Source organism: Oryzias melastigma, linkage group LG8 (assembly GCF_002922805.2).
Source record: "Oryzias melastigma strain HK-1 linkage group LG8, ASM292280v2, whole genome shotgun sequence".
Taxonomy (NCBI): domain Eukaryota; kingdom Metazoa; phylum Chordata; class Actinopteri; order Beloniformes; family Adrianichthyidae; genus Oryzias; species Oryzias melastigma.
In genome coordinates this window covers 5,948,066-5,972,407 of record NC_050519.1, presented here as the reverse complement: position 1 = coordinate 5,972,407, position 24,342 = coordinate 5,948,066, and the positions used below count along the sequence as shown (strand labels likewise).

Here is a 24,342-nt window from a genome sequence, read left to right as displayed (position 1 = left end):
CAATTTTTTGATAAATGTTATTGCTATACCAGTTAGGGCTGGGTATTGGTTATAATTTCCAAAAACGATTCGATTCACAAGAGCCTGAATTGATTCGTTTCCGATTTTTTCCGATTCTTTAGATTTTAAGTTTACAAATTTATACACATTTGTTTAGAAATACATTAAAAATCATATATTTAATTTTAATATATTTATATTAATCTCATACAGTTCACATATTGTAAAATCTATTAGTAAAATGAACATTGTAAACAGTGCCGCTTCTCCTGGAGAGCTTTTCAGTTTGGCCACTAGGTGGCGATCGCGCTATAGAAGTACACTTTATTCAAGAAGAAGACAACAGTATAAGAGGGAAAAAACGAAGTTTTAGACCACAAACAGTTACTTCAAAAACGAATTCCTCAAAAGAGTTTGCCTGTAAGTAAATAAAGATGTTCATTTAGTCAGCAATGTATTTTTTTTGGTCAACCGAGCGTTAGCATTAGCCGCCCTATGGCAAATTCTATTGAACGTTAGCATCAAGCTAGCGGACTTTAGCTTTGTGTTCTAAATCCATTTGTATATTTTGTGAATCGATTATTGATCTATTAAGCTTAAATCGATTCAAACCGATTAATGGATTTTTTCAACCCAGCCCAAATGCCAGTAGCAAAAAAAAAATAAATAAAAATGTGATATATTCAATTTATTTTAAGTTTATACTGTCAAAAAAGTAGAAAACACACTAAACTTTTCTTTTTAAATCATACAATTCTTGTTTTACCAAATGATCTAATTAAAATAAACTAAATTTGTTTTAAAAAATAATACAATAAAATTAGCACTTCTGGAAACCAGATGTTTTTATTGTGTTTATTTAATTATTATTAGGAAAAAGACTGTAAAGACTTGAATTTAAGGTCTCTTTGTTCACAGGAAATTGAAGTAGAAGTAGATCAATATTCGATTTACAAAAGATGTAAATGGATTTAGCACACAAAACTAAAGTCTGCTAGCTTGATGCTAGTGGTAGAGGTAGGCGATCGCCTGGGGCACCCGAACACTCTGGAGCCCTGAGCTGAAAACTTCATAAAAGTGTATAAAATAAATGTATTATTATTCACTAGATAACAAACAATAAGCTATTAGCTCATTTATTTAAGTAAGAAATTTTAGGCTATTTTGCAGTTCAACTTTGCAGTTCTTTCAGCAAATTTAACATTTTGCTAATAGTTTTAGCATTTTCAGCAAATCCTTTTAGCAGTTAAAGTAAATTACGTCACCATTTTCAGCAAAAAGCTTCAGCATTTTCAGCGATTACTCTCAGTAAAAAGCATTCACACTCATATCATCGTACGTAATGGAACTTTTCTACTTCATATTGTTGTTCATCAGGAGTAGCTGTTTGAAAACGAGTTTATTTGTGACATAGAAAATATGCCACAAACTCTCTACTTTGCTCTGTTGCAGGAAAGGGGGCGGGGTTTCCCTGCCCACAGTAGTTTCTGCAGAAACTAATTAATACTCAAAGTAACATTGGGGACTGCTTTTACACAAAATGTGATCGGAGTGGGATTTTAAAGGATCTTTTTACCCCGTGGTCAAAACAGATTCCTCCAAACTTCGAGCCGGGGCACGTGCTGAGGTTGAAGGCCGCCACAGGGAGGCAGCGTCTCTCCAGACACATCATGTTGGGCCCACAGGGGGTGCCGTCTTCCACATAACCCAAGTCAGAGCCGTCCTCGAGAAGAGCATGGCCGCCTCTGAACAAACAGTGGGAGAAGTCATCACTGAGAAACCTAACTGAAGGGGGTAGATGTTCTGGAAGTGACGACCCACCTGCAGTCCAGGTACTTGTTCTGATGGTACAGGGTGAAGCTGGTCACCTCGCCCTGCAGATCTCCGAACTTGGGCTTCGTGGTGGCGTTGGCACAGAACAGGAAACCACATAACACATCCCTGAGGGATCAAACACTCTGGTTATCTTGTCGCACAGGAGTTGGGAGCAGCAGATTAAAGCGTTGACATGAACTCACGGCTTGTTGCACTGCAGCCAGCCCTGTCCCCCCGGACCCTGACCACAGTTCCCTTTCTCCGTCCCCTCGGCGTTCAGCTTCTCGTAACAAAACCTGTCCGCCGAATCTAAAAAGGCAATAAATACGATCAAATATCTGTCAAGTCCTGCTGGGAGATGTGGTTTAACTTTACATACTGAAGCCCCAGAGTCCTTTGCACTGTCCGTCACGAGTCCGGCATCGCCCGCCGTAACATCGTCCCTGCCGAGGTCAAAGGGAGGCGTTCAAGCACAAACAGCTTCAGCAGCGAACTGGACAACATGCAGGAAAGCAGGCCTAACCTGACTGTTGTCACACATGTAGCCGTCCAGCTTGTGGACGTTGTGAGGACACTGCAAGAGAATCAGAACATCACATGACGGATGCTTTGTGGGACGCCATCAGACGGATTTGGCCGCAGAAAGCCTCACCTGGCTGGAGTCTCCGGTGCAGGTTTCTGGGATGTCACAGTCGTTCACGGCTCCTCGACACACAACTCCTCTCTGCTCGTACTGAGATGGAGATGGAAATCAAACACATTTAAGTCAACGTTTTCAGTTCCTTTAAATGGTTTTCTGAAACCGATAAAACTCTGAGTTTGTGAACTCTGAGTCAGTCAACTCTGAGTGCAGGTTTGAACTCTGAATTTCCTCCTTGGACCAACAGAATGATAAATACTAAACTATGAAAACTTTTATACTATAATATAACTAAACTATAATAAGTATTATTTATTTAAAAAAAGCTAAATATCTCAAATGATTTTGGTGTTGAAGTCCATTTCAACAAAAATGTTAGTGATTTATATCTTTAAAAAGAACTTTTAAAAAGTTAAACTTATCAAACATATTTAATAACCTTCATTGCTCCAGGCAAAGACATGCTTAGTAAAAATGTTTTTTCCCTTTTTACAGATTTTACAAATAAAAACCTTTATAAACTAACAGAAGTCTACAGATACAAATATTAGTTTATTGCTGGTTAAACATTCACTATACTGCAGCTTTTCTGGCTCTGGTGTTTATTTTTGATATGATTTTTATTTTTTTCCTTCACTTTTACATTTTTTCACCATTTTCTTGCTGTGCACTTTGATTCTTGAGACACTTAAATATTAAACTTTTCGTTGTAAAAATGTTTTTTTTTTAATAAATGCTGCAGAGAGTACTAAAAAATTAACACCTAGTTCTAAAATTGTATTATTACCTGCAGGGAAAAGTTAACAGTGATATAATAGACGTACAAATTTTACTTTTCAATGGAGGCAGATTTATCTTTTTTTAATTTACATAAAAAAAACCAATGATTTGAATTTGTAAAACTCTCAAATTTCTCAGAACTTTGTGAGTTCCTTAATCTAAAACATCTAAAATAAAAAAAATTAAAAATAGGTAAAAAAAAGGAAACTTTGACCCATTGGAGTTAATCTCCATGCAAACATTTTGATTATTTATTGAATATTAACAAAATATAAGTAAATTATTAAAATCACTACATAAAGTAATTCTGTGGATTTTTAAACCACGTTAAACAAATCTCTGATTGATTTTATTGATCTACTAGTCAACAAATTAATAAAAAAAATACATATTTGTTGATTTTTTTTTTGAATTCACATTTTTGTACGGTGGCCCTGAAGTCCAAATCACATCAGAAAAACGGTTTAAGGATCACTACGACAATGAAAATAAATATATTTATTTAAAAAATAGCAACACATTTTAGAAAACAAAACCAAAATGTAAAAAAATAAAAAAAAAATTTAAACATAAAAAAATCCAGAAAAAAAATAAATATTAAATGGGTCATCACTTTGAAATCTAATGACTTTTAGTTGAAATAATGGACAAATGTCATCATCCAATCAGCAGTGTTTCATTTTTTTGTTTTATTTTGATTTTTTTGAAGTTCTCAATCTATTTTTGTTTCCTAAGATGTAATATTGTCAATAAATGTACTTATTTATGCATTTTTTATTACTGTTCTTGTGTCGAGTTATTAGATGTGCTTTGGACTTCAGGGCCACCGTACTTCCAGACGCCCTCACCTTGCAGCTGCTGCAGCAGAGCCCATTGCTGCACATGGCGTCGTGCGTGAGGGTGCATTTCTTGCAGCAGGCTCCTCCGCTGCGAGCGCATTCCTGCAGCCACAGGAGGCAAAAGATTATAAGCTCACATTGTGGCACCGCGCCCCAGGAGGCCGAGGCGTCACTGGTGGAGCTGTTGTCTCCAAAGTGTGTTTCGGCGCCACTCCAAAGTTAATGTCTGAGTGTGACCGAGGAGACAGAGGGCTGCACGCTACATTTGCTGCATGCTTAAGAGAGAAACACATTGTAAAGTGTGAAAGAGGCTGAAAAGATGCTATGAAAGTGTGTTAATGTGAGTACACAGATTAGCGTGGAGGTGCTACCCATCCATTACTTACCACCTGCGACCCACAGTCACACTCTTCTCCTGGTTCCACAAAACCGTTCCCACACTCCGGAGGATCCAGCAGCTGAAACCACAATTTATTTATTTCTCTTTTTTACCAGATTTGAAGCATTAAATGTTGAAAATATTCCGAGACAGAACGCGCCCCCACACGGTGCTCACCTTATTGGGCTTGTTGAAAAGGCAGCTCCCACCCCCCTGCAGCAGGAACTGCGTGTACTCGTCAACACTGCAGCGAGAAAACTTTCTGGGCAGATAAAATCTGTGATCACAAACACACAAACTCGCTTAAAGATCAAGACGTAAAATAAAAGGCTTTTCGGCCAGATCTGCCGTGGGCGTCTCTGCTGTCACTTTGCAATCTGACAGAAATGTTACCATCTGTAGGAAGATATTACTCGAAAAAAAAATCTCTATTGTTCCATCTGTCGAAGGAAACCGTTCATTTTGAATGCAAAAATCACTCTAAATTGGGGAAAATGTGGTTGAGAAATGAGATTTTACCCGATTTCTTCCATGATGCAGCCCACCCAGGCGTCGGGACACCTGCAGTCGCCTGGGCAGCAGAAACACAGAAATCAGAGGTTAGAAGGAGGTAGAAACCCCAACATTAGAGATCAGATCTGCACCTGGTCATTCCTCTACTGCATTAATCACGTTCCTCAGACGTTAGTGTCTTCCTAATCCCCTCATATCAGAGTGGAATTACAGGACGGCTGCAGACACTCCCACCAGATTCTTCTTCTTTGAATTTACTCTTTTATTTCATTCTTCTGCTGTTCTCCTACCTGCAGAAGCGCGAGCGTTGTTCCATCTCATCCCGATGTTCTGCCCCAGACTCTGACACAGAGTGATGGCCATCACACCCACACTTCCATACTGAAAACACGCCAGAATAAAAACTAAAACTTCTTGTAGTTACAGTTTCATTCACACACTGATGGAAGCTCATTAGTGTTAAATCATCACACTCCCACCTCCATGCTTAACAATTGGAAGGATTTATTTGGATACGTCTAATGATGAACTTTTAACTTCTCCCATCAGGGGTCGCCAAAGCAAAAAAGTCTTCTATGAATAATTGTTTGATTGGTGTATTGATTGGTTAGTTGATTGCTTATTGGTTGGTTGTGTAATGTATTGATTGATTGGTTGGTTCCTTGATTGCTTGATTAATTGATTTGGTTTGTTGGTTGATTGCTTGATTTAATGGATTTTTTGGTTTATTGAATGCTTGATTCATTTATTGATTGATTGATTTAATTAATTTGTTGTTTGCTGAATGTTTGATTGGTGGGTTGATTGCTTACTTGATTGGTTGATCGATTGATTTAGTTGATTGCTTGGTTGCTTTATTGATTGGTAAATATGAGTGTTTGATTTCTTGGTTGATTGCTTGATTTTATTGATTTGTTGGTTGATTGCTTGCTTGCTTGATTAAATGTTTGATTCATTTGTTGATTTGTTGATTTAGTTTATTTGTTGTTTGATTGATTGATTTATTGATTGGTTTGGTTGATATCTTGATTGATTTATTTGAGTGGTTGCTTGGTCTGTTGATTGCTTGATTTGGTTGATTTCAAGTAAATAATTATATACAAGACAAATTAATCAGAGATTTTTTAAACTCAATACAGAAATGATGAAATTGATTTAAAACAAACTGAAAAACACTTATATACCATTTGATTCAATAAATATAGTGATTATTAACTAAAGTCAAGTAGAGCTTTAATTTTTTGGATATTTAAACATCGTTTGAGCTCATTACTTAACCCGTTCCAAAGTTTAGTGCAACTCTGAACCTTTTATTTTGTTCTTCTCAATTTGATATTGAAGTTCTTACATTTTCTAAAAAAATGGTAATTCTATCCATTCCTACTTTTTAAGTCATCCTCCAACTCCAACCCCTTTTTTTTATATTTGACTCCTAATCTCTAACATCCTTCTTTCTTTTTTTATTATTTTATGTCTTAAAATACAAAACAACCCAAACTTTGAAAGATCTTTGATCAAACTGACGGATCGTACCAAGTTTGAAAACTTTCTCTGACTAAAGAATGATGGATCAGACTATTACAGTTAAATTTACTCCTGACTTTTTTTTTTAATTCCACCAAAAACAAGAAGTATATTTATTATTAAACATGTCGTATGTGTGAATCATTTCCTCACCTCGTTGATTCCCCCTCCTCTGGTTGGAGAGCACACCCCTCCCGTGTAGGCCGTCCCACTGCGGCTGCTGTGAAACGTGCGCCCTCTGGGGGAGCACACAAAAGCTTTAAAAACAACTGGAGATTAAAATGAAAAAAAATGTTCAAAAGCAAAAAAAAACGTTTTTCTCTCACGAAAATAGATGGACGACGTCACTCTGCTCCCGGATGTTGTCCTTTCGGTACTTCATGAAGTTCTGCAGTGTTTCCAGTGGATCCTCAACGACGGGCATCATATTTTTAGTGGTCCAGGTCTCCATGGCGACCAACACGATCCTGGTGTTGAGCTGTTCTTGAAAGATCTGAGGACGGCACATTGTTGGGTGGAGTAACCGGTGGAGTCAGAGGATCAGTGGGAGGATGGAGGCTCTTACTGTGTCGGCTGTGTTGACCACAGCTTTGGCAAAGTTCTTGGTTTGGCTGCTGGAGCTCCGCAGCTGCACAAACTGTGGAGACAATGATGCACAGATGGCTTAGAGGGGCGAGCTCTCGCACGCAAACACAATTCAGAAGCTGTAATGATTTGGATCGTCTTGATGAAAGCTCAGAAAGACGACAGTTTGCAGTCATCATCATCATAATTGAGGATTTTTTATTATTTTTTTTATTTTTTTATGTTGTCATGACGACTTTTCCTTCAGTGAGTCCAAAATGTTTATGAGCGTCCAACAATAGATTCAGAAGACTTTGAAGACTTCACCACAGTCTATGGAACCGTTTTAGATTTAGAACTTTAGTTTAAAAAAATGACTATTTCTTTTATATTAGAAAATAGGGAAAACATTTTTGAGTTGATACATTTTACATTTATTTTTGCAAAAATCATTACATTGTAATCTACCACAGCTACTAAAGTTTAAGTCTAAAGTTGATTTTTCTTAAAAAACTTAATTTAGACACTTTTTGTACAATTACATTGACTGTTGATGGCAGTAAAATATGAACCATAAATCGTCTGCTAGCCATTCTGACAAAAAAAAAATGTACAAAAAGGTCTCTTTTTAGTGTTTAGTTTCTGGAACAGTTAGAGGATTTGATACTAGATATTTTTGATATTTTATTATTTTGTGTTTATCATTTTGTTTTATCTAATGATTAATAACTTCTTACAATATTCCTAATTTTAATGTCTAATAATGTTTAAAGTCGGATTAATTCTAAAAGCATTCTCATTGGTCTTTTAATCATGATTATCCCATTTTTATCCCAAATCTTTGTGCATTTTCTACGACTTAGTTTCTGCAGAGCAGTAATCGGACATGTTTTTAAATATAAATGACAAACTTTAACTAAAACAGATTACCCAAAACTACAAACTCAACATTTATTCAAATTTTTCTAGAATCTAAAGAGCCCAAACGAGGGAATATAAAAGCTTCAGGTTGACCCCTGACCTATAAGGTCACACGAGACGGTTTTCACCAGTAGCAGAGATAAACCTTGTTTTATTTTAAAGTTTATATTTAATGGTTTATATTTATTATTTCTCTTCTTTGTTAAACGCCAAAGGCTAAGCTCACCATGTCATTGTCGTTGACCACCATCAACTCGATGAACTTGGTCTCGGTCTGGACGGAGCGCCTGTGAACAAATCTCTTGGATCTTTTCAGCCCGGCAGACCCCTGCTGCTCCCTCGTTCTGGCGTGGCCTTCATCACCTCCTCTGCTGTCCGGCTCGTCCTCCTCTCTGCAGTCTGGACACAGAGGAGCAGAACTACAGGCAGTCAGAGGAGTCACACGTACAGAGAAGACAAAAACACTCACACGAACAGATTTTATCGGATCATTAAGGCATTCTCGTGGCAAAAATGGCAAAAAATAATGATATTCCAAAAGCCATAGACTGTAGAAAACGATGGACAACCCCTCCCCTCACGTGTTCAAAATAGAAGACCAAAATGGACTTCCATTGAGAGATAAACAGTTATTCTTCAGTCATTTTATATTTCAGAATTACCATTGTTGCTCTGATACCTTCACAGGGGAGGTCACTAGCTCAAAACAACGGAGCTTGCTATCATGTTACAGCAGAGCTCGCTAGCTTGATATAGTGGAGCTCATTAGCTTCCTACAGATGAGCTTGCTAGCATGCTACATCAGAGATTGCTACTGAGGAGGTCGCTAGCTCAGTACAACAGAGCTCATTAGCTTGCTACAGAGGAGCTCGCTAGCTACAGATGAGCTTGCTAACATGCTACAGCAGAGCTCGCTACAGGGAAGGTCGCTATCTCAGTACAATGTAGCTCGCTAGCTTGCTACAGAAGAGCTCGCTATAGCAGAGCTCGCTAGCTCAATACAGCAGAACTTGCTAACTTGATACAGCGGAGCTCATTAGCTTGCTAGCTACAGATGAGCTTGCTAGCATGCTACAGTAGAGTTCACAAAATGAGAGCTCGCTAGCTCAATACAACGGAGCTCATTAGCTTGCTACAGAGGACCTCGCTAACACGCTATCCTATCCATCTGGCGACTGGCTAGCGTAGCGAGCCACCTCACTGAGTCCCCACTGAAGCCAATGTGTATTTTTTACCCACTTTGCCCCACTGACTGGGTCTTCTGGGAAATTTCTAGTGCACTCAATTTTTGAATTAGCAGATTCGGACAGCACTGGAAAATGGCGAATGTTAATATATAGAGATTAGTGAAGGAATTCTGACAAAGCCACTATTTGTCAATATCTCTGTTTGGAGGGCTAAATGTAGGGAGAAGAATTCTAATTCACCCAAAGTCTTTTATACATCTGAATATAGCTGTGAAAGAAAAAGCCTGGAGCAAGATTTGCAATTTGACATTTTGCACCAAGCCTCTTCCGACTGTGGGTACATGCGCTAGCGTCGGGTAGCGACATTCAAGCACACTCAAGTGTAGGTAGCATCCCACTTTCAGCCGCTATGATTCACTGTGACGGCATACCTGGGCAGTGTGGGCCGAGTCTGATATCCTGCATCCTCCGTATGAAGTGAGCACCATCAACCTAGCAGTGATAGAAGCAACAAATTAGCATCCAGACTCCCCAAAAAAAAGAAAGAAAAATGAACGTTTACTACCTGATTACTGGAATTGTGGATGGGCTCGATCCCGTACGAGAACACGCCGTCGGAGAACATGCCGCTAAAAGAATAAGGATCAAATAAGAGGAAAGACAAGTTGAAAATTTACTGTGATGGTTTTGTTCTACTCACCACAGGCCGTGGCAGGTGGAGACAGCCGCCCAGGATCCAGATAAACCTCTTAACCTTCCCTGGTAGTAGCAGTGCTCCCCACCCTGAGGACACAACAAACCAGTTCTTGTGCTTTTATACTTCACTGCTCAGAGGACAGAAAAAAAAGAGAAAAAGACCTCCACTACTCCTCCACCTCCATGTTTACGCCGGTTTGTGACCTACTTGTGTTCTACTCACTCTCCAGTGCTTCACTTACAACAGAAGTGGAGGTACTCCCAGCTTAAGGATCTCTTCAATAAATCAACACCAGCGTTGCCGTCGCGGTTTGACGAGCGAGCTGCAGCTCAAGGGCACGAGATGACAAAGAAATCTGCCCTGCGAGGTGAGAAGTGGCGGTTCACCTGGATCAAACCGAGCCCGGCGGGGCGTCGGCCTCACAACAACAGCTAGAGGCTCATCCCGATATGCCGCCAGCGCCATGGCGAGAGGGCGGCGTGTCATGTGAGGCCTTCCGTCCAGCTGAGTGACAATCTGCTGTGGCTGCAGGTCTCCGCTCGCAGCCCGGCGAGCGCTGACCACCCGCCACTTGGAGTTTACTGAACACAAACAACGCGTTTGCCCCCCAAAATGCTTCTGTTTGCACTCCTCTCTGGCATTTTTCTTTTTTTTTTCCTTGAGCCGCTGCTCTTTCCTCTCTCTTCTTTCATTCTCTTGGCTGCCAAGAACTTAATGATACTGCTGAGCAAACTGGTTGCTATGGAAACAAGCTGGTGATTGGTCAGGGGGACTGAACGATGGTGGGTGGGGACGCGTAGTGTTGCTTGCCTGGCTGTCTGGGTGGGTGCTTGAGGGGCAACGAGTGGCACATTTGTACAAAAGACAAGAAAATGTAAAAAAAAAAAAAAAAAAAACACCACCACCAGCCCTGCCGGCGAGGAGGTGCCAAACTCATGACATCAAAGGTTTGCATCCCTTCCTCCTGCCCTCTGTGGCGATCCCCTCTGCGGGTTTGCATCACTTTGTTTTCGTTTGGACAGCAGCCCGGCAGGTAAACCAGCGAGACACCCTCAGTCCTAACAGTTGCATAGCAGCCTACTTTTGAAGCAGCGAGGACACAATGCACCCTCTATAAATAGATGCAGGAGGAGGACGAAATCAAACTGCAAAAATATTCGTTAAATATCACGATGGCATTAAAAATTGACCTTAAAGGGAAAAAAATGCAAATCAAGCTTTTTTTTTTTCAACTAAAATGAAAGAGAGGACATATGTTATATAATGCACTCGGGACCCCTTGAGGATTGAGCTAAACTTTAAATTAACGCTTTGGCAGCATGTTTCTTCTCTTGAAATAAAACACTTTCTTTCCAAGTGCCAAAAAAAGAAAGAAAGATGAGTTCACAGATTTATAATCCAAGGCGAGTTTACCACAGATTGCAACGGTCTGCCTTTGTGGTTGAAGTGCCGCTCCACGTAATCCGAGGACAGCAGGTGACTGAAAGGAGAGCAGAGAGGCCGTCAGCTTGAGGTTCTCCTTTGCAACGTATTCCACAGACGTTATTAGCATGCAGGATCATTAAAATGGTTGGAGTCTGTGGAAGTGCCACATTGGTATTCCCCATCTTGTCATGTAGCATAATAGAGGCGCTAAGTGCATTTGTGTAAGAGCGGGGAAAATGCTAATGAGAGCAGCTGCAGTAAATTAAGAGCACTTACTGATACAAGCAAGAACAGAATAAAAAAAAATGTGATCTGATACTAACTGGTTGAGTTCCAGGTCTAACGTGAAGGTGAGTCCAAAGGCTTCTACTTGAAAACAACTCTGGGCCAAGTGGACAGGCTGAGGAAAAACAAACAGAAGTTAGAGACATGCTACAGCTGAAATATAACATTTTTATCGACTCAAATCCAACATAGAAACGTGTTCTTGTGACATTTATTTCCAATGGAGGAGATCTATAAAGAAAATTAAGCTTCCGATTGCATTTATATGCATTTCTTTTTTATTCAAATCGTTGGAAATCGTACAAAAAAAGCTGTTTGAAAAAGCCTGTAGTAATAATGCAGATACTACAATCGCTCCATTCTGCACTTGCAGACCAATAGATCCAAATAGATTTGCTTTCCTTGTCTGAGATGGTATCGGGCTCAAAACTTACGATTGGCATGACTGAATTAAATTTCATTATCCGCGATAATGCTAGTGTGATGGTTTTTGCTGAAATTGGAAAAGCTTTTTGCAAAATGTTAAATTTGCTAAAAGACTGAAAATTTCTATGAACTATGAAAGAGTGCTGAAGTCCTAGAGTGCTGTAATAAAATTGCTTAAAAATCCCTAATATATCCTAATTTTGCAAAAATATTTAGTGTGTTGCTTAAATATGAGCTAAACTCCATATTAGCGCAAGAAACCTCAGTTGATGCCAATATAGCAAAAAAAAGAAAAAAAACCTAGCACATTGCTTGAATACTAGCTAAACTCTCAAATAGCCTAAAATTTCTCAGTAAACTAAATCAGTCAAAAACGTTAGCATGTTGCTAAATAGGAAGCTAAACTCTAAATTAGCACAAAAACCTCAGAAGATAACAAATTAGCCAAAAACGTTAGCATGTTGCTAAAATATTAGCTAAACTCTATATTAGCTCAAAAAAACCTCAGGAGATGCCAAATCAGCCAAAATAAAAATAATTTAAAAAAAAGCTAGCTTGTTGCTTAAATATGAGCTAAACTCCAAATTACCCAAAAACCTTAGTAGATGCCAAATTAGCAAGAAAAAACTAGCATGTTGCTTAAATACTGGACAAACTCCAAAATATCCTAAAATTCCTCAGTAAACTAAATTAGTCAAAAACGTTAGCATGTTGCTAAAATATTAGCTAAACTCTAAATAAGCACAAAAAAACTCAGTAGATAACAAATCAGCCAAAAAGCTAGCTTGTTGCTTAAATACTGGCTTAACTCCAAATTAGCTCAACATTTCTCAGTAAACTAAATCAGTCTAAAACATTAGCCTGTTGCTAAAAAAGAAGTTAAACTCCAATTCATTTGAAATTACTATAAAAGATGAAAACATAACCCATTAATATTTTTAAAATCTTGTCGCTAATCAACTTAAATTTTTGAAGTTTGGAGACTTTATCATTAATTTCCTATGTGGCATATTTTGCTTAATATTTCAAAAACTATAAAGTTTATGAATACAAAAAATACAAGCAATAATGTCGTGAACAAGCTGAACGTTTTGAAACCAAGATTATTGAAATCGCTGAAAGTGTGATTGAGTTTTTACGTGCTGAAAAACATTCGAAAAGCATTCCCACTATTATTTATCATTTATTGGTCATTTAGTTCTCCATGCTACTGTTTGGTGCAGTGTGATTCATGTGTTGTTCTTCTTTTCCACTCCCCTTCGGGGGAGGGGTTAGAGATTCCAGATGGATCTGTACTCTTGTTCTTGGCAGTGGACCTCGCCTCTGGCTTGTCTCACTTCCCTAGCGGTTACTTCTGTTTGGTGCAGTGTGATTCATGTGTTGTCCCACTCCTGCTCTGGATTCTAATTACCCTTTGCGGTTATCTTTTTAATTTTCCGTCGGTTTCTAAATCAGCTGATGCAGCTTCTGTTTCACTATAGTTAAAATGTTTTGATGCACAATTACGTCATCGGAGGGTTATGGTAGGTCAAAAAAACGACATTGCTTACGATTTTTGTTGGACTGCTGGGGGTGTAAGAGGCTGTAAGCTAGCGGGAGAGAACGTAAACAAGGGGATGATGGGAGGTCAGGCTTACTTTGGGCCAATGAATTTCTAATGAATTCCTGCCGCATTGCAGAAACTATGTCCTAAAAAACTATACAAGTTTTTGGATTTTAGCAAAAAATGCCATAATTATAGCTAAAAGATCACTGGGAACCCTTTGTAAATAGAACAAGAAATGATCAGGGTGGGACTGTGAAGGCGAAAGGCTGTTTTTGGTGCAGAAAAAGGGTTTGACAGAAGGAGATTAGGCCAACACTTGACTGGAATGGTCTCTATAATCATCCACACGGTGCCAGTGTCCCTCATGGACGGCTGCCAGTGCAGGGGAGGTGAGGAAACGGCAGAGAGAAATTTACTGCAGACAGTGTCTGTTCGGCCGGTCGGACCGTGCCAGCGCGGCTTTGATCGCAGTCTGGAGGAGCCGGGCCGCCGTGAATCACCGGGCTTTTACAACAAAAAGCATCACCATCCACAAACGATTTCCTCCACCGAAGCCCCGACGACAGATTTGTTACTACCGTCTTGGAAAAAAAAAGCTAAAGTAATGCGTGTTCCTCCACTGTCATTGCATAAATCTTTCATCTGCATTGTGGAGGCTGGATTTGTGGCTGACGAATCGATTCCATCATTTCAGGGGTTTTAAAATGTGGTCATCAACAGCTAGTTTTCCAAAACGGAAAGATTTATTTTTCTTTTTAGTTTCCTATTGGCAGTTTACAACAATCATTTGCATCTTTTTAATCAGATTTTAGTTTAAATCTTAATTTTCCCAAAGCTTCCCCAGAAATTTTCCATAATGTTTGCTTAAAAAAAAAAGAAAAATGTTGTTTCTAAATAGAATAATTGATATTTTCTCATTCTCAGAGTCACGGCAAATCGTTCACGAATGAGGCAGCATCTCTCTGAAGGACTGATTAGATGCAAAAATATTCTTTGCATATTTAATGCTTTGATTAAGTTATCTTTTTTATGTTACATCAGAGCAAAATAATTCAAAAAATAAATATCAGTAATTCCTACATGATATAAAAAAACACTTCAAAGAATGAGATCAAGGAAAATCTGTCGGTTCTAAATTTAACATTTGTACCTTAGAAAGGGCAGCAGACTCAAATCTTTTTCCAATTAAAGACGGAAAAGTACAATAGATTAAACAAAAATGTGTCAAAAAGACAAAACCAAACTTATCCATGATTTTCCATTCAAGCATTGTGCAGCCACGGACGTTTTTGTGCCAAAATAAAACAACTTCCATAACCTCTAAAGATGTTTTATTGCTAATATTGCAAATTTGTGTGAATTATCTCAATTTGGAGAGGGAAAATGTTTGCTTTGAGAAAGTTTTATAGCATCATTAACGCTTCGGAATTTGAACAAGTGGGCGGTAAATGAAAGAAAGTTGAATATAATTCCTCAATATTTTCCTCACATTCTTCCAACTAAGTGCAAAAAAACTGAACATTCCTGCTCAGTAAAGACAAGGTGTGCCGGTTTTTCGAACACAAATTCCGCTTTGCTGAAATGAAACCGGGCACAGACGCTGCTTCATCTATTTCCAACCCAGCGTGATGTGACAGAAAAGTAGGAACAAGTTCAGCTCGTCACCCCTGCTGCTTCTAAATTTATCTCGTCCCTCATCCTGAGCATCTTTAATATTTAAAAAAAACAAAACACAAACATGCCTCGACGACTGAAGACGTGTTCCTGTTCAAAGGACATAAAGAGATGCTTTTATTGATCTATTATTGCTTCTCAGACACAAAAATACCAACATCTGAACAGTAAAAATTAAGAGAGGACAGGCCCGTTTCATTTTTAATTAGTGCTGCCAAAAATGATTATTTTAATAGTCGACTAATCACCGATTATTTTTTCCGATTAGTCGACTAATTGGGTCACGTGCAAACTGGACGTAAAGCACACATCTTAACCATCATTAGCTTTAAACTAACTAAAAACTAGATAAATAGCATTACCTGTGATAATGTTAGTGTGAATGCTGTAAGCTGAATTTGACCGCTGAAGATGCTAGTGCTGATAGCTGAAGATGCTTAAATTGATAGCTAAAAATGCTGAAGTTGATAGCTGAAATAGCCAGATAAAATGTTATTTAAATGCCAAATTAGCCTAAAAAATGGAAAAAAAATTCTAAATTAGCCAAAACAGCTAGCATGTAGCTGAAATATTGGCCAAACTTCAAAATAGCCTAAAAAGCAAAAACAAAAAGCCTAACTTAGCCAAATAGCTAGCATGTAGCTGGAATATTAGCTAAACTCCATAGTAGCCCTAAAAAAGCCTAAATTAGCCAAAATAACTAGCATGTAGTTAAAATATTAGCTAAACTTCAAAATAGCCCAAATAACTGAAAAAGGACTAAGTTAGCCAAAACAGCTAGCATGTAGATGAATATTAGCTAAACTCCATAATAGCCTAAAAATCAAAAAAGCATTTATTAGCCACAATAGCTAGAATGTTGCTGAAATAATACTTAAACTCCCAAATAGCCTAAATTACAAAAAATGCCTAAATTTATCAAAATTGCCAGCATGCGGCTGAAATATTAGCTAAACTCCAAAATAGCAAAAGAAAAAACCCTACCTTACCCAAAATAGCTAGCATGTAGCTGAAATATTATCTAAACTGAAAAATAGCTTAAAAAAAAACAGAAAAAGAACTAAGGTAGCCAAAACAGGTAGCATGTAGCTAAAATATCAACTAAACTCCAAAATAGCATAAAAAAGCCTAAATTAGCCAAAATAGCTAGCGTCTAGCTGAAATATTATCTAAACTGAAAAACAGAAAAGGGACTAAGTTAGCAAAAGCAGCTAGCATGTAGCTGATACATTAACTAAATTCCAGAGTACCCTAAAAAAACAAAAAACCTAAATTAGCCAAAACAGCTAGCATGTAGCTGAAATATTAGCTAAACCCAAAATAGCCTAAAAAACAAAACAAAAAAAACCTAAAATACCCAAAACAGCTAGCATGTAGCTGAAATTTTAGCTAAACTCCAAAATAGCCATAAAAAGCCTAAATTAGCCTAAATAACTAGCATGTACCTGAAATATTAGCTGAACTCCAAAATAGACTAAAAAAAACTTAATAAATGCCAAAATAGTCTAAAAAGCTATCATAAGGCCATTATAACTTTCAACTGTAATACACTCTGACTCCATATTAAACGAAGGAACAAATAATCGACTATTAAATTAGTCGTCGACTATTTTGATAGTCGATTAATCGACTAATCGTGGCAGCCCTATTTGTAATGGGCACCACTGAAAAGTGAGAAAAATTAAGTGGACTATCACTTGTGATGTCAGAACCTCTCAGGGTGATGGCATACACTCAAAGTGATCATTGTTTCAGAGCTGGTGGAGGACAAACACGATGTGATCCACTGCTGCAACTTCAGAAAAAAAACTGGGTGTTGACTTTCATTCGATGGTGGTTTAGTCCAGAAATAGATGCACCTGTGGTGTGAGAGCTCATCATTGATATTCTCCTTCATCGTCCACCCGGGACGCGTTCATTTTAATGAGATCTTGTTCTCAATTTGTGGGAAGACTCCTTGTCAGGGATCCCTGCTGCCAAATTAAGCCTTCCGGGTGGAGAATTCACAGAAATCCAGAAACTCACCGTGCTGCTTCGGCTGCTGTTCTTCACCCGGGTGTCTAAGAAGTCATGAGCCATTTCCTCCTCTGACTCAATTTGCTGCACCAGACGCTTCGGATAAGTGATCTCAGAGTCCCCAGCGTCCAGCCGGCCTGGTGGGGCAAACCAGTCCCACATGCCTCCATCCTGCAGAGCACTCCTGTCCACACCTGCATGCAGCATGACAGGCAGGCTTTCATCCTGGACAGGCTGGAACTGAATGATATTGAACTTAAATGATTTACCCCCCTAACCAATAAGTAATTAAGTGTGTTTTCAGGCAGGTTTATGTGCATTTTGAGGATGGAATGATTTCCCTGGTGGGTGGTGCTTTGTGGTACATTTGCTAGATGTGTTGATGCAGCAGTTCTGCAGGGGTGCTGGCTGGCTGGCTGGCTGGCACCGAGATCCAGTTCAATAAATCCCCACTGCCAAGCTTGGGAAAAGTGCTGCTCATGGGCAAAAAAATATGTGGATGCAGGAAAAAAAAGCGCACAGGGTGCCCTCTCTCTCGCCTTACCTGAGACTGCAAGCCTCTCGCCCACTGCAGCAAAGAGCATGAAGCACCACACCGCCAGCATGATCTTCACATATTCCCCCGGATTACAGCATGGAGAGCCGCGCAACGTCAGGACCCGGGTAGGTGGAGAGGAGGAAGAAGACCAAAAAACGCACAGCAGAGATGGTGGCGAGGATCCAAAGTTAATCTGCTAAACATCTGATGATGCGCGTCCTCTCATCTCTCCCCCTCTCTACCTCGCGCCCTCTCAGCTCCGGCCGACGCTGCCACGGCGAATTTGGATCTGCATATCAGGATGATGAAAAATGAATCGATACGGGCCTAGAGAGGGATCGGCGGGAGAGCGCGCATCGCGGGCGCATCGCTCCGCTCCGCTCAGCAGCGCCGCGCGGGTGCGTGCTATAGAGGGGTGTATGGATGAGGGGAATATACGCCAGTGTGTGTGTAGCCTATGCGAATAAGTGGAAACGAAGGGATGGGAAAAGTGAAGGGAAATGCGGTGAGTGGGACACGTGGGGCCGCGGTACCCTCCCTTATCTCGAGCCTCCTCCTCCTCTTCCTCTGGTTGCCATGCAGCTCTGCGCAGAGAGAGGATGCGACAGCCAGGCGGCCGAAGAAAAGCCTTCAAAGGGAGACGGGAGGAGAGAAAAAAGAGGGAATAGGAAAGAGGGAAATCTTGTTCAGAGGAAGAAAATCCAGTGCGTAAAAACCCTCATCGATGCGTAAAATGTTCTTGTTTATGTGGAAATAAGCCTCAAATAATCTATAACGCTGTTACACTGCTGCTGATGGGTGGAGTCAACTAAAATGGACCACATTGTGAGAAATGTTATTCATTTTCCCTCCGTAATGAATAATATTTCTATAAAATAGTAGATATTCCTGTTAAAACTCCAGAAAATGGCCAGAAAACAATGTTGTTCATTTTTGAGTCAAAAAGTCTTGCAATAAAATAACCATTAAAAAAAAAAAGTAGGATTTCTTGATGTCGACACAGTGTTTAGGGAAAAAAAATCATCCCTTTTCTACACCTTTTTCCAAAATAATAGACTGGCTTGTTTTTCTTTTCAATTTGTGACCCATTTTACCTCCAAACTGTGACCCATTTTGGCTCGCTTATCATTTCTAAAGCTCTTGCTGTCTGTCTGTCTGTCTGTCTGTGAGGAGGTCATCTGAAGTCTGAGCTGACATCCAGACCTTCTGCAACATGAGACGGAGTTTCTCCTCCAAGTTCAGCCTCCCATGTCCACTGGGAGTTGAGTATGGATCCAGAGGAGCAGTCTCTGGATGCTCCTTGCCTGCTTTTGTCTCATGCAGGCATTGAAATCCTCCAGAATCCATTGGAACTGTCACTCATCAAGACCTCAAGATGTTAAAAAAAATGCAAATAACTACCAAATTGAAACTAGAACTAGAAAAGTTGCATTACCTGCGATAATGCTTGTGTGAATGCTTTTTGCTGAAAGTAGTCGCTGAAGATGCTGAAGCTTTTTGCCAAAAGACTTTTGTAAAATAACTATGATAGAGTTCTGAAGTTGACCTAAATTTCTGAAAAATATGCAGTAAAATTGCTTAAAAATCCCTAAAACATGGCAATTTGGCAAAAATATTTAGTGTGTTGCTTAAATATGAAAAAAATTCAAAATTAGCCCAAAAAACCTCAGTAGATGCCAAATTGGCAAAATAAAAAATAGCTTGTTGCTTAAATATTAGCTAAACTCAAAATAGCCTAAAATTGCTTAGTAAACTAAATTAGTTAAAAATATTAGCCTGTTGCTAAAACAGAAGCTAAATTCTAAATTAGTCTAAAAAACCCTAGAAGAAATCAGATTAGCCAAAAAGGCTAGCACGTTGCTTAAATACTAGCTAAACTACAAATTAGCATAAAACTCCTCAGTAAACTAAATTAGTTAGAAAAGTTAGCCTGCTGCTAAAATATTAGCTAAACCCCAAATTAGCATAAAAAACCTCAATAGAAACCAAATTAGCCAAGAAAGCTAACACATTACTTGCTTAAATACTAGCTAAACTCCAAAATAGCCTGAAATTCTTTAGTAAACTTAATTAGTTAAAAACGTTAGCATGTTGCTAAAGCATTAGCTAAATCCTAAATTAGCATAAAAACCTCAGTAGACATTCAGTTAGCCAAAACAGCTATCATGTTGCTTAAATACTAGCTAAACTCCAAATTAGCATAAAACTCCTCAGTAAACTAAATTAGTTAAAAAGTTAGCCTGCTGCTAAAATATTAGCTAAACCCCAAATTAGCATAAAACAACTCAATAGAAACCAAATTAGCCAAACAAGCTAACACATTGCTTGGTTAAATACTAGCTTAACTCAAAAATAGCCTGAAATTCCTCAGTAAACTATATTAGTTAAAAACGTTAGCCTATTGCTAAAACATTAGCTAAATCCCGAATTAGCACAAAAATCTCAATAGACATTAAATTAGCCAAAAAAGCTAGAACATTCCTTAAATACTAGCTAAACTCCAAAATAGCCTTAAATTCCTCAGTAAATTAAATTAGTCAAAAACATTACTAGCTAAAATAGAAGCTAAACTCTAAATTAGCCTTAAAATGCCCGGTAGCTAACAAATTAGAAAAAAATGTTAGCCTATTGCTAAAATATTAGCTAAACTATATTTTTCTTTTTAAATTACTATAAAATATGAAAACATAGCCCTTTAATATATGTAAGGACTTGTTACCAATCTACTACAATTTTGAAATTTGACTTTCTCGTTCACTTCCTTATATTTTGCTCAAAATTTCAAAAACTCTAATGTTTATAAATACCAAAAATACAAGTATTGTTTACTAAGCATTCACACAATAAAGTTTTACTATACCATTTTGAGCTGATATGGAAGCAACATCTAAGTCACACGTCTCCCAAACAAACGTCTTTTCAAATTAACATCTAGTTTTGCAATTGTATAAAGTGTTTAAATATACTTTGCATCAATCCTATATGAGGAATAATTTAAAAATCAACTCCAACGAATGCACGAAGGCCGATTCAGCACAGAATCCTGCAAAGCTCTGCACATCTCTATCTTCGCCTGCAAACCTGCAGGGTTCAACCTCGTCGTGCAAACATGTCTTCAGCAGCCATCCTGCGGCAGATCCCACACTAATGGAGGCACATTGTGCACTGACAGCCCCCTCTGAATATTTCATTTACCCCCCTTTGAGACCAACTGGGAATGAAAGATAGAGGAGGAGGAGAGAGTTTGAGGAAGAATGCAGCGTAGAGGGAATAAATCTGCTCCTGACTCGGTTCCTCCCTGACAGCAAAAGTGATGCTGAAATCAGGTTTTAACAATAAACCTTCTGCTGGTGATCCGCATTAAAGCATCAACACTTTGTCAGACTTATAGCTGCTGATCAGACACTTGTGTTCACATGCTGCTTCGCTGAGTAATAAAAAGTGCAAAGAGTGGCGTGTGAGAGTGCACGCTGGTCGTGTCTCACTTAGATCTGCTCTTGAAATGCTTCAGGATCTTTCAGAATAGACTGGTAGGTAATGAAAAAGTCTCAACCACTTTCTATAACAAAATCAAGAATGAAATGGTGATTTTTTTATAAACAAAATCCTCCTGAAGGGTGATGTCAAAAGATGTTTTTAAAAAAATATATATTTATGATAAGCAGAAATGAAGCCAAAAAATAGCTTTTTATCATTTAAACCACACGTTTCAGTCTTAAATGACTCACGGTAAACTCAACTGAAGGCTGTATGCTAGCTAGCTCCACTGTATCAAGCTAGCAAGCTTTGCAGTAGCATGCTAGCGAGCTCTGGTGTAACAAGCTTTATTGTAGCTACTCAAGAGTTCCACTGAATCGAGCGCCGCTGTATAGAGCTAGCGGGCTCCACTGTAGCGGGCTCTCTAGCGAGCTCCGCTGTAGCAAGCTTCGTAATGAGCTAGCGAGTTCCGCTGTAGCGAACTTGCAAGCTCTACTGCAGCGACTCCACTGTAGAACTTCGTTGTAATGAGCTAGTGAGCTTCGCTTTATCGAGCTAGCGAGCTGTGCTATAGCAAGCTCCACTGTAGTGAGCTTAATTGTAGTGAGCTAGCTAGTTCCATTGTATTGAGCTAGCATGCTCTGTTGTTGCAAGCTAACGAGCTCCACTTTATCAAGCTAGCGAGCTCTGCTTTAGCAAGCTACACTGTAGTGAGCTTCATTGTAGCAAGCTAGCAAGTTCTGCTGTATTGAGTTCCACTGTATAGAGCTAGCATGCTCTGTTGTTGCAAGCTAGCAAGCTCTGCTGTATCAAGCTCCGCTGTAGCGAGCTAAGAAACTCTGCTGTATTGAGCTAGCGCGCTCTGCTATAGTGAGCTCCGCTGTAGTGAGCTGCATTGTAGCGAGCTAGCTAGTTTCACTGTATTGAGCTCTGCTGTATAGAGCTAGCATGCTCTGTTGTTTCTAGCTAGCGAGGTCTGCTGTAGCAACCTTTGTTGTAGTGAGCTAGTAATTTGTGCTGTAGCAAGCCCCGCTGTAGCGAGCTAGCGAACTCTGCTGTATTGAGATAGCGTGCTCTGCTATAGTGAGCTCCGCTGTAAGGAGCTTGCGAGTTCTGCTGTTGCAGGCTCCATTATAGCGAGCTATCGAGCTGTGCTATAGCAAGCTCCATTGTAGTGAGCTAGCTAGTTCCACTGAATTTAGCTCCACTGTATAGAGCTAGCATGCACTGTTGTTGCAAGCTAGCGAGCTCCGCTTTATCAAGCTAGCGAGCTCTGCTGTAGCAAGCTTCATTGTAGTGAGCTAGCGAGCTCTGCTGTATTGAGCTAGCGCGCTCTGCTATAGTGAGCTTCGCTGTAGCGAGCTTCATTGTAGCGAGCTAGCAACTTCTGCTGTATTGAGCTCCACTGTATCAAGCTACCATGCTCTGTTGTTGCTAGCTAACGAGCTCTGCTGTAGCATGCTCCTCTCTAGCAAGCTAGCGAGCTCCGTTGAAGCAATCTAGTGATTTTCATTGTCCAACAGCGGCTGGCTAGCGAAGCCAGTCAACACAGGAAGAGCCCACTTAATTCAATGTGGGCAAACAGTTTGAGCCACTACAGAAACTGTGGACAAACCCATCAGGGTCCACATTTTCTGCCACTTTTAAACTATATAAGGCCCACATGACATTGCTGATGGGATGATGGTTAAATGGTACAAAGCAAAAATGACAAACTTTATTAAATATCCTTTAATTTAATACTAATATCGATTATAAAAATGGAAAAAACCTGTTTAAAATTATATTTTTTTAAGTTATGTTTTATAAATTACTTTCTATATTATATATTTATATTTTTTACATTATTATTTTACAAAACGTTAGTTTTGTGTTTTTTAAAACCTCTGAAAAAAAATCATAAAAATCACGACAATTTATTTTACTTTTCTTAGGCCATTTTCCAAACTTTAAAATGCAGTTCTGTGTTTGGAAAGACACTGCCACCTGCTGTCCGTATGGCAGTATTACAGTGGAGCGCATGTGCGCCAGTTCTTCAGAAAATCACAGCTGACACAGATGTGGAGCAATCAGGGAAACCACTTTCACGTGTTTGGACCAGAAGGTGATCAGGAGAACTTCCAAAAAGCTATAAATAGTCCATGGAGCAGCGCGGCGGTTCCGTCCAATAGACGACAAGATGATGAAGGCTGAGAAAGGTGTTGGAGCTGGACCGCAGCAGGTGTTCAGCTGCGCCCACGCCGGCTGTGGAGCCAGCTTCCCGAGGGAGTGGAAACTAAAGCAGCACGAAACGGCGCACACCGGGGAGGTATGGAGACTCGATTAAAATATGAACATTTGAAAATGGATTTTGAAGAAATCTGGTTTGCGCAGCGTCCGTGCGCGTGTCCAGCACCCGGGTGTGGTCGCCGTTTCAAGAGAACATCCCATCTGAAGACGCACATGCTCCAACACAAAGGAGTCAAAGGCTTCCCGTAAGAAACCAATCATTAAAAATGACAAAGATGTATGAAAATATTTTAAGTTGATTAAATTTCCGCAGATGCAAGTTTGCGAATTGCGCAAAGAGTTTCTTTAATGCGCAAAGACTGAAGAAACACCAGAAAAGCGCGCACGGGGACCACAAATTCAAGGTACTACCGATTCTGTCCACCAGATGGCGCCAAAGCTACACTACCCTCAGTGTTTTTGATCTGTTCTGCTTTAACCACTTGTGTCCGTAGTGTAATCAACCCAAGTGCTCCTTGACCTTCAAGAAGCGCCGACTGTTGAAGCTGCATTTAAAGGAGCACGATGTGCTTCCGAACTTCAAGTATGTCCGTATTGAGGTCGTTTAGCAACAAATGTCTGAACTTGAGTGAGATAATTTAATGTTTTTGCAGATGTTCCAACACTGGATGCATGATGACATTTGACTCTCACATTGCACGAAAAGCCCATGAGAAGAAGCATGCAGGTTGAGGCCTTCATTCTTTTATTTTTTATTTTTTAATCTTGTTGTATTTAGTCAAATAGGCTTTTAAAATGATTTATTGTCTACAGGTTATCGTTGCCCTGAGAAAGACTGCCAGGTTGTTGAACACACCTGGAGCAAAC

The 24,342-nt window shown here is 39.4% G+C and overlaps 2 protein-coding genes across 9 annotated transcripts in view; one reads left to right on the top strand and one right to left on the bottom strand.

Moving 5' to 3' along the window:
* LOC112146969 (disintegrin and metalloproteinase domain-containing protein 11) overlaps window positions 1-19,313 on the bottom strand; it is a 35,517-nt gene extending 16,204 nt beyond the window's left edge. For 3 of the 8 annotated variants that reach the window (XR_002919350.2, XR_002919351.2, XM_036213174.1), the window contains exons 1-22: window positions 17,776-19,207; window positions 17,241-17,425; window positions 11,608-11,684; window positions 11,273-11,339; window positions 9,863-9,945; window positions 9,728-9,791; window positions 9,594-9,654; window positions 8,202-8,374; window positions 7,056-7,127; window positions 6,817-6,983; window positions 6,644-6,728; window positions 5,257-5,347; window positions 4,973-5,024; window positions 4,631-4,730; window positions 4,461-4,532; window positions 4,084-4,176; window positions 2,468-2,548; window positions 2,339-2,389; window positions 2,195-2,258; window positions 2,019-2,124; window positions 1,822-1,941; window positions 1,577-1,745 (exon numbers count right to left, since the gene is read on the bottom strand). Coding sequence is in view for 5 of the 8 variants with exons in the window: in XM_036213174.1 (XP_036069067.1) it covers window positions 1,577-1,745; window positions 1,822-1,941; window positions 2,019-2,124; window positions 2,195-2,258; window positions 2,339-2,389; window positions 2,468-2,548; window positions 4,084-4,176; window positions 4,461-4,532; window positions 4,631-4,730; window positions 4,973-5,024; window positions 5,257-5,347; window positions 6,644-6,728; window positions 6,817-6,983; window positions 7,056-7,127; window positions 8,202-8,374; window positions 9,594-9,654; window positions 9,728-9,791; window positions 9,863-9,945; window positions 11,273-11,339; window positions 11,608-11,684; window positions 17,241-17,425; window positions 17,776-17,836 (2,094 nt within the window). In the remaining 3 variants the exon portion in view is untranslated. Of the gene's footprint in view, window positions 1-1,576; window positions 1,746-1,821; window positions 1,942-2,018; window positions 2,125-2,194; window positions 2,259-2,338; window positions 2,390-2,467; window positions 2,549-4,083; window positions 4,177-4,460; window positions 4,533-4,630; window positions 4,731-4,972; window positions 5,025-5,256; window positions 5,348-6,643; window positions 6,729-6,816; window positions 6,984-7,055; window positions 7,128-8,201; window positions 8,375-9,593; window positions 9,655-9,727; window positions 9,792-9,862; window positions 9,946-11,272; window positions 11,340-11,607; window positions 11,685-17,240; window positions 17,426-17,775 lie in introns of all 8 variants that reach the window. The other 5 variants (XR_004948314.1, XM_024273074.2, XM_036213171.1 and 2 more) reach the window with 4 other exon arrangements.
* Window positions 19,314-23,367: 4,054 nt separating this feature from the next.
* Window positions 23,368-24,342, top strand: part of si:dkey-208k4.2 (uncharacterized protein LOC570186 homolog) — a gene marked incomplete in the record, with an annotated part of 3,254 nt that continues 2,279 nt past the window's right edge. The window contains 6 exon segments of the mRNA XM_024273075.2: window positions 23,368-23,554; window positions 23,620-23,720; window positions 23,789-23,879; window positions 23,970-24,058; window positions 24,129-24,202; window positions 24,289-24,342. Of these exon segments, the coding sequence (XP_024128843.1) occupies window positions 23,426-23,554; window positions 23,620-23,720; window positions 23,789-23,879; window positions 23,970-24,058; window positions 24,129-24,202; window positions 24,289-24,342 (538 nt within the window).